Source organism: Cucumis melo, chromosome 10, assembly GCF_025177605.1.
Source record: "Cucumis melo cultivar AY chromosome 10, USDA_Cmelo_AY_1.0, whole genome shotgun sequence".
Lineage (NCBI taxonomy): Eukaryota > Viridiplantae > Streptophyta > Magnoliopsida > Cucurbitales > Cucurbitaceae > Cucumis > Cucumis melo.
The window spans coordinates 9,274,120-9,282,787 of record NC_066866.1 but is presented as its reverse complement, the minus strand read 5'-3'; the positions used below and the strand labels follow the sequence as shown (position 1 = coordinate 9,282,787).

The window sequence follows — 8,668 nt, the reverse complement described above, 5'->3', positions numbered from 1 at the left end:
CTAAATGATTGTGTACCAAATCGCATTACGCGCATTGTTGACGGGACATTTTTGGTATTTTACACGTTAGGTCTCTGGACTTTTTCCATTTTCAAAATTGTTCTATACAGTGTAAATATTTTGCCGCTTTTTTATATTTTTAAAAAGAACCCCATTTATAACTATGGTTTCAAATCATTCAAATTAGAAAGGCATTCAACAATTTGGTATAAATTATAATTCTCAAAAGGAAAAATAAAAAATTAGAAATAAAGTGGTAGATTATTTACATATCTAACACGGTGATAAATAAAGTAGGTCTATAAAATCATTTTAGAAGATTTGTGTTCAAGAATTTATAGTAAGTTTAACTATTATATATTTACTTATTTAACCAAATTTCCAAAATGGGTCTATACCTCAGTGGTAGAGCATTTGACTGCAGATCAAGAGGTCACCGGTTCGAACTCGGTTGGGCCCTTTTTGTGAAAATTTAATTTAAATTTTGATGTAGATAAGAATATGGTTTGGTATTAAATTTTAAATGACAACTAAAATCATTCAAAAGTTTAAAGTCACTCCAAAATTATACTTAATTATTCAAAATCATTTAAATGCCTTCTTATAATTAAACTGATCTTTGAGTACGTTCAAGTGCACATTTCTATGTAAATTTATAAAGAATTTGAGATTGAAATTGTAAATGTACCAACTTCACACACTAATTTATAAAGTTTCAATTTAAATGATATAAAATAATAGTTTATTGAGAATTTAAGATTAAAATTGCCTTTAAAACTTGAACAAAAATTCAAACTAAATTAAGGGGAATTAGCTAGTCAGGGTTAACAATGTTGACCACAAACAAACATAAACAACGGTAAAAGTAACATTTTTTTCTCAAATAACTATTGTAAATTGTTAGGTTCATTATTCTTCTAACAATACACACAATGATCACAACGTACACAAACCAGAAGATAGAAAATTTCAACGATATGTTACAAATATGTATATATAAAACCCTACAATATTGAGCTTGTTTATATTGATGAAGCATAAGCATAATATGGCATATAAAAAAAGATTATAGTTAAGAAAAAACATCAAACACTTCATCATCAATGAGGAGCTGCCGCGGCGGGCGTTGGTGGGGCCTTAGAAGGGCATTGGTAGCACTTGGCAAAGAGTCCAAACGTGTCAACTTGTTTGATGAAATTAGCCATGCTAGCCCAACCACCGAAGCCGAAACCAACTACCAGAACCCAAACGACTATGAATGTGTTGATGACATACATGATGGTCCAGCTACGGGCAACGATGGCAGGAGGTTTCTCTGATGCGTTGTGTCGGGCGGAGGAAGATCGATAAGTGAGCATATGAGCTAGGGAAGGGATGATATAAACAGTGAAGCTAACAAGAAGGGCACCAACGGCTGAGTTGATAGGGCCAAAGAAAGGGAAAATAATGGCTAAAAACCAGATGGGAATAACAACGGGAAGCCTCACTATTGCCCTTAAAAATAAGCTTTTAGTCTCGTGCATTCCTATTACTTTCTCCCAGACAAAGTAGAGTGGTGTACAAGCAAAACCAAATGTTATGAACTGCCATGCATAAACATGATAAATTTAGGTTTAGATGAGATTTATGAGAAGGAAAACAAAAGATTATTAAGGTTGTTTCTTGTAATTGTATATGAATTTTGAGATATACTTTGTTAATTTTGTCTAAAACATTAAGATATGATAATACAAAGTAATCCTTTCAAATTATGTTCCTTACACTTTCGAAAATATTCATTTTCTTTAATTTTTTTTTATTTGAATCTTACAATTGGTCCAAACTTTATTTTTTCCATTGAAGTAAAAGTTGAAAATTGGTGTACCAATTAATATGTGAAAATTTGAAAAGTGAATGTAGGTGATATTTTTAGGCAAAAATATCATTTTGGCTTTCTTTGTTCTAAAATACACTTTGTTATTTACTAGTATTTTCACTCTAAATTTGGATACATATTATTTTGTACTTATTTGATTATTATTATTATCATCGTTATTATTGTGTAACCAATTTTGTTATACATAAATTCAAATTATAAATTTAGGATTTATAAAAAGAATAAAAAACTAAAATTGAATATACTTTAACCATAACCAAAATGACATTCTAACCTATTATCTACCATGAAAAAAAGATTATCAGTGTTGTTAAAAGGAAAAAAAAGAAAAGAAATCATCATCAAGTTACCAAATGATATCATTAAAATTTTTATATGTAATTTTTTTACACATCAATTATCATGTCCATTTACGTAAGGGATGTTGTGCAATTTTTATTGAATAAATACCTTCCAGTTTTACGCATTATAACCGACACATTAAATTTCGTCTTATTTTAAGGGAAAAAAACTCTCCAAATAAAGGTATTTTCTTGGAACAAGTGTCCAAGTTCAAAGATTTAGAAGATAAGAATAAAATAAATAAATTCAAGTGCAATTAAGAATATAATTAAAACCTGCCCTAAATTATAGAGATTATACTTAAACTTCTCCATATCTAAATTTCTTTAAGTAGATGAAATAAAAGAAATTTAAGAATTGAACAATTTTATTTGTGTTGTAATTTTTGTCTATATTTGAATTTAATGAAATAATTAGATTAAAAGTAGAACATAAATTAAAGAATAAAAATTGAAGTTGATTATGGAAATTATAAAATATCATTACCTGGTGAATAAGCATGAGAATGACGCCGGCGTCGCGCCACCGAGAGCGGGGGAGGAGGGAGAAGGCGTTGGAATGGGTGAGAAGTTGGTCGCCAAAAGCCCAATACACGGCGGCCGCCGACGGGAGAGTCAGTGTAAATACATATAGAGTTGCAACTAAATATATGTACTTAAACTTTTGAGGCTTCCACATTGCATGCATAATTTCTCTACAAATTCAAATATAAAAACAAATTACTCAACTTCAATTGATGAAATTAAAAGATGACAGTGACGACTACGGCTAATGAGACTTACACGGTGACGGCATGGCCACCGAATGTGTAAAGGATGTTCGTGGCACCGGTGAAATATAGAACCAACTCGGTTGGGGCTGAATGCTTCACACCCTCGACCTAGAAGAAAGTAGTCATTCAAACTTAGGATGAATAAATAATTATCCATTATTTATAAGATTCATAAACTTTAATGTTTAATAACAAACTTTCTAAGCTTTATAAATATATGATGTATCGGTATATGTGTAATAGATCTTTCTTTTAACAAAAATAATTAATGAACCATACAGTTTTAATTTTGTTAACTTGTGGAATTCTTTTTTGTTCAAAAGATAACTAGAAAATGTCAAAACACTTGTTAACTGTAACTCTAAAAATAAAATCGTAAGAACTTATAAGACACAAAAAAGTGTAAGAATTCAATATTAAACACTTTTTTAACTTAGAAAAAAGTAAATAAATATATAAATCTAATAATTTATTAACTAAACCAATAATTCATCTAATATGAACTACTAAATGAGGAATCTGTGCCTTTTTTTTTAGCAGAATGTGATTTTACCTTAATATCCAATGAAAGTTGACTAAAAAATTTGGATGTGCTAATAAATCATAACATACAAGTTCTAACTCTTGTTTTGTGTTGCAGTGCCTTCATACGATTTGAAATTACCTGACCATGAGCGAGAGCAGCTACAGTCAAATACCAGGCAGTGTAAGTGGTCATTCCCAGGCCTAGAAATGACCAGATTCTATAGTTGTGAAAAGAGGGTATGAAGACAGTAGTGGCACAACAAGCTCCAAATATGTAAGTCCATGTCCTCTTGTCTAATTTGTCATTTATGTAATATATATTACTGCAAACATAAAGACATAATATAATTTATTTAACACGTACAAGTATAAATTATTGGAAAACATGTTAAAAGAACCTAGCTTAATTTAGTTAAACTTGCTCGATCATAACATTTTTGTTTTTAAAATTGTGTTCAATTCAAAAATAACAAAACAAAATTTTTTATTTTGTTAAAGTAAGTATTGTTCAGCAGTAATTGACATATACTTCTTCGATTAGAGATTCAAGTCTCCTGCCCATTTGCTTTTGTTAAAATCAAAAGTAAACAAGTTTGTGTGGATAAATATATACATATTTTTTTTTTTTTACAATTTTTTACCTATAGTTTTCATCTTACCTAAGAGGGTGTCGTTATTGGACCTAACTTGAAGTGGGTAGAGTAACACATTACAAGACCCCATGTTTTAGAATTCAATTATGAACTTGTTTCATACTATTATAATTTAAAATTAACTACACTATTAATGTTCCAAATCTTTTTTTTTTACGTTGTTTACTATTTCTTATTCATACTAAATAGTATGCATATCAAGGACAAACAATTATAACTCATTAAAATAGTATACGTTATTATAATTCGCATACTATAATAATTACCAACTATAATAATTAATCCAATGTGTTTAAATATTCTCTTAAAAGCTACTATTTTTTAGTTTTCAAAACTTTAGTTTATATTTCCAATATCTTCCTAAAATGCAAACAAAAATAAAGAAATCAAAACACAACACAAACAAAACTATTTTCTTTCTTTAATCTTATACTGCACAACAAATATCTACCAAAATAAAACATAACATAAAATTTCTTCCAAACAAAGTTTAGAGGGAGACCACCAAACATAGTTCTATTTGTAGACCATTTGAAACGAAAACATTATCAGACTGAAACATTCTTAAATACAACAACCTTCTGAATAGACCCATAAAAGAAGACAGATTATTTGAAACAGCATCTCAAAGTTCAATAAAGTGAAAAAAGAAAAAAAGAAAAAAAGAAACATAGTTTCTACAACAGAATTAAGATGAAGAAGAAGAAGAAGAAGAACCTTGCACAAGCAATAAGTTGAATGACAGTGCCAAAGAGAAGAAAAGTACAGTTAAAAGCCAATCCAACTGCTTTCCAGTAAGGTCCAAGAAGACCATCAAGCACTTCAAACCACTGTCCAAAAACAGAGTACCACGAAAACCAATCAAAATCTTTTTTTTTTAAAAAAAAAAAAAGAACGAAAAACAAAGATTTACAAACTACTCTGTGTTCTTCAAACCTGGATCACATGGTTTTTGAAGCTAACATTCTCCTTCTCCTTCCTCCCTCTATACTCAATATACAAAACACTAATCAAATACGCCGTCCAACTCCCAACAATTCCGTAGAAAATCTGTAAAATAATCCCCGACACCATCCCCAATTGAGAGAAAGAGTATGGCAGAGTCAATAGAACTTGAGCCACCTGAAAAGAAACAAAAACACAAGCACAGTTTTTCCATTTTTCAAATCCTTTTACTCAAAATCTTAAGCCAATGGATTATTGCAATTACCTGATTCGAAGCGCAACTGAACCAAGCATCATAAACAGAGCCACCATGCCAGAGAAAGCTCTTGAATCCACCAAACGGTTCATCTTCCTCTCCTCCCTGTTCTTGTTCTCTGTATTCTTCTGGTTCGATCGTTTGATTGAAGCTGGAAACCATGGCTTCTTCTGTACTCCGTTTTGCAGGCGTCATTATTCCCTCAGATCAAATGAAACCCAGAAACTGAAAATTAGAGATTCAAAATGAGATGGGTGTGTTTAAAACTTGTGAAACAGGGCAATTGAGTTTGTTTTGGCTCGTAATTCGAAAACGAAATAGCAAGAGAGAGTTGTTGCGAAAAGAGGAGTTCAGTTACAATTTACAGCTTTGCTTGGGAAGGTAGGTTTTAGAGGAGAACTGTGAAATATAAAATCAAAACATGTGTTTTTTTTTTCAGTAAAAGAAACCATGAAAAACCGGAGCTTTGGCAGTGCTTTAAAGCTTAAACTGTCGTTAAGCTACTTTCTTGTTTCTCTCTCTCTCTCTCTAAAAATGAAATGAAAACACAATTTTGGGAGTTTCAAGAAAGTGGAAAAAGAACGAAGCAGAACAAGAAAAAAGAACCCTAAAAAGAAAAAATAGAGGATGAAGAAGAGGAATCTCAGTTATTTGAATGTGTTGGTTTGCGATAAGCAGAGGAAAACTGTAACGACCCAACTCCTTATGCTGAATCGAAGTCATTACTAAATATAGAACAAGTGGTTTAAGTCTAAAAATTTTATCAAAAGCATACGGTTCAAGAAATTCATTTATAAAAGCATAAACATGGTAGTCATGCAAAAATGTAAAAGCGTTCTGAAATCCTACTCGGGCCCTATCTACATAAAAGATAGTGAAAAATAAAAAGTACTCAAACTCAAATGCTAAAATCTGAAATAAGAAATAAGCGGAAGCGGTAGTCCCTATGGCCCTCCTCGGTCTCACTTCGGGTCGCTCGCCAGCTTGCCCTTGCCTTTGCCTCGTCCTCTACCTGAAAACATAAAGTGGAGAGAATGAGTATAAAAATACTCAGTAAGGGACCCACTACTAGTCCCACTAGGTGCCTGTTAACTTCCTGTTAGAGTCCTGATATCTGGTACCCAATCTCTGGCACGTTCCCGAACACGTGCAATCATGCGCTCCCGTAGGAACGTAACTCTGGTCTTCGGTGCCCGGGGGACACCTAGGACAGTCGGGATGCGAGGACCCCGTCGAGTCACTCGAGTCATGTCTATATCATGCTAGACTGGCGTCCCGTCGGACCACACAGTCCTCAATAGGTGGTGATCCCGAAGGACACCCATGCAGGTACGACTCTAACAGAATCAAGCTAACAGGTACCCTAATTGCAGTATACATACACATGGCATCAGCATATAACATGTCACATAAATCATTTCTACACTCTCCGTCCCGACATTCGTCGTAACCATAATAAATCTTGCCACGCATAACAGGCTATAGCACAACTATATCGTCATTTGCATCATACTAACATTTATTTCAGGCATCATACTGTCAAATTCTCAATATGCAACATAGGGCATACGCAGTCTCATACTTCAAACATGAAACTAGTAGTAGAATCTCTTACCTGGAGATCTACTTGTCGAGTCCTAACCGCGAGGCAGTACGCTTTCCAAGCGACGAAGTCCTAACTGTTTAATGAGTCAAAATTGTAAATAGGTCGCCAACGACTAACGGTTCGAGACTAAATTGAAATAACTTACCCTAGAAGGAGGTTGCAGTGCTCGAGCCCCTACTGAAGAAATCCCGCGCTACAGTAATTTCTTGGTCCAAGACGTCCCTTGAGAAAAATAATTGAATTTAGACCCAATTTAATTTAACTAACGTCCGAGCATGGAGTCTTACCGGAAAAACCACAATAATTAAATGGATTACCAAAATTTAGGTGGATGGAGCCAATTTAGTCCTGGCGGCTCGGCTGGAAGAAGACAGGACCGGCTCGGCTCGGTACAGGAAGCTACGCGGGCGGCTCGGCTTGCAACAGGGAGGGGATGCGGCTCGGCTCGCGTCAGCAAGGAGGCGCGGCTCGGCTTGCAGTGCAGGCGGCGCGGCGCGGCTTGCACGCGGGGAGAGCTAGGCACGTGTGGGCACGGGCGCGGGTTCGGTTTCGGGTTCGGGCGAGCGGGCGCGGGGCGGTTCCGGGTTCGGGTTCGGCGGCTGGAGGCGCGCGAGGCTTAGCTGCTGGATTTCAGTCGGCGCGACGGCTGGCTGGCGAACGTTCCGGCTGCGCTGCGTCGGATCTAAGCGGCGCGGCGTGGCTGGCGAACGTTCCGGCTGCGCTGCGTCGGATCTAAGCGGCGCGGCGTGGCTGGGCGTGTGAACGACGGCGTTGCGGACACGGCTTGGCTGAGGAATCGGCTGCGGCTCCTCAGCGTTGGATCGGGGCGTCGCGACGCGGCTGACTGCCCTTCCTCGGATCGACGCGGCGCGGCTGGTTCCGGCTGCAAACACGACTGGCGTGCGTAGCTGATCCTCGGCGTGCGGTGGCTTGACTTGGTTTGATGTCTCCGGCGCGGCTGGGCGTGTGGCGTGGGTAGGCGGCTAGGGTTTCGGCGGCGGCGGCGGCTTAAATGCTTTCTTTCTTCTTTTCTTTTTTTTTTTTTTTTTGATTTTCTTATGCGCGTCCCGAGGCTGCTTTAAAGAGAGAATTTATCTTTTTTTCTTTTTCCAATTCCTTTAATTAATTAGAAATAACCACCTACCATATCTCCAAATCTTTTGGAATTTACCAATTAACCCCCAACTGGTCCCCACATTTCTCCCTTAACCAACCAACCTTAGTTTTATAAAACTTCCCCAATTATTTCCAAAAAATACTTATTATCATAAACCAAATGAAGATTTTCAACCTTAATTACTCGAGAATTAAAAAGACAAGGTTCTTCCAAGAAGTTTAAAATTCCCATAACCACACTTAATATTAATATTATTAGTGGTCCAAAATAACAAAGGAAACCGAAAAATGTTGGGCGTTACAATCTTCCCTCCTAAAAAAAAACTTTCGTCCTCGAAAGTTCTAATCCTCGAACAGCTCGGGGTGCTGGGCTCTCATGTCCTCTTCTTTCTCCCACGTTGCCTCTTCCACTCCATGGTTTTGCCAAAGGATTTTGACCAGTGGGATTTCTCGACTGCGAAGCTTCTTGACCTCCCTTGCCAGGACCTCGACAGGCTGCTCCTCGTAGCTCAGATTCTCGCTAACCTGCAGTGGCTCGAAGTCCACCACATGTGTTGGGTCTGCGACATATTTCCTC

At 36.2% G+C, this 8,668-nt stretch overlaps 1 protein-coding gene across 1 annotated transcript; it reads right to left on the bottom strand.

The window, feature by feature from the left end:
• Positions 1 to 850: 850 nt before the first annotated feature.
• LOC103501432 (auxin transporter-like protein 1) lies at positions 851 to 6,026 on the bottom strand. The gene is made up of 8 exons (XM_008465005.3): positions 5,728 to 6,026; positions 5,379 to 5,594; positions 5,105 to 5,290; positions 4,886 to 4,998; positions 3,655 to 3,838; positions 3,001 to 3,098; positions 2,705 to 2,912; positions 851 to 1,583 (listed from the first exon to the last, which is right to left on the bottom strand). The coding sequence occupies exons 2-8, from the start codon at positions 5,562 to 5,564 to the stop codon at positions 1,101 to 1,103; spliced, it is 1,458 nt and encodes a 485-aa protein (XP_008463227.2). The 5' UTR covers positions 5,565 to 5,594; positions 5,728 to 6,026; the 3' UTR covers positions 851 to 1,100.
• Between the last annotated feature and the right edge of the window lie 2,642 nt (positions 6,027 to 8,668).

Coding starts and splice junctions, on each gene's coding strand:
- LOC103501432 (XM_008465005.3), bottom strand. CDS start 5,564: ATGACGCCTGCAAAACGGAGTACAGAAGAAGCCATGGTTTCCAGCTTC. Junction 4,999..5,104: donor TCAAAAACCATGTGATCCAG/GTTTGAAGAACA, acceptor GTTTTTGGACAG/TGGTTTGAAGTGCTTGATGG. Junction 2,913..3,000: donor GGTGGCCATGCCGTCACCGT/GTAAGTCTCATT, acceptor TTGAATTTGTAG/AGAAATTATGCATGCAATGT.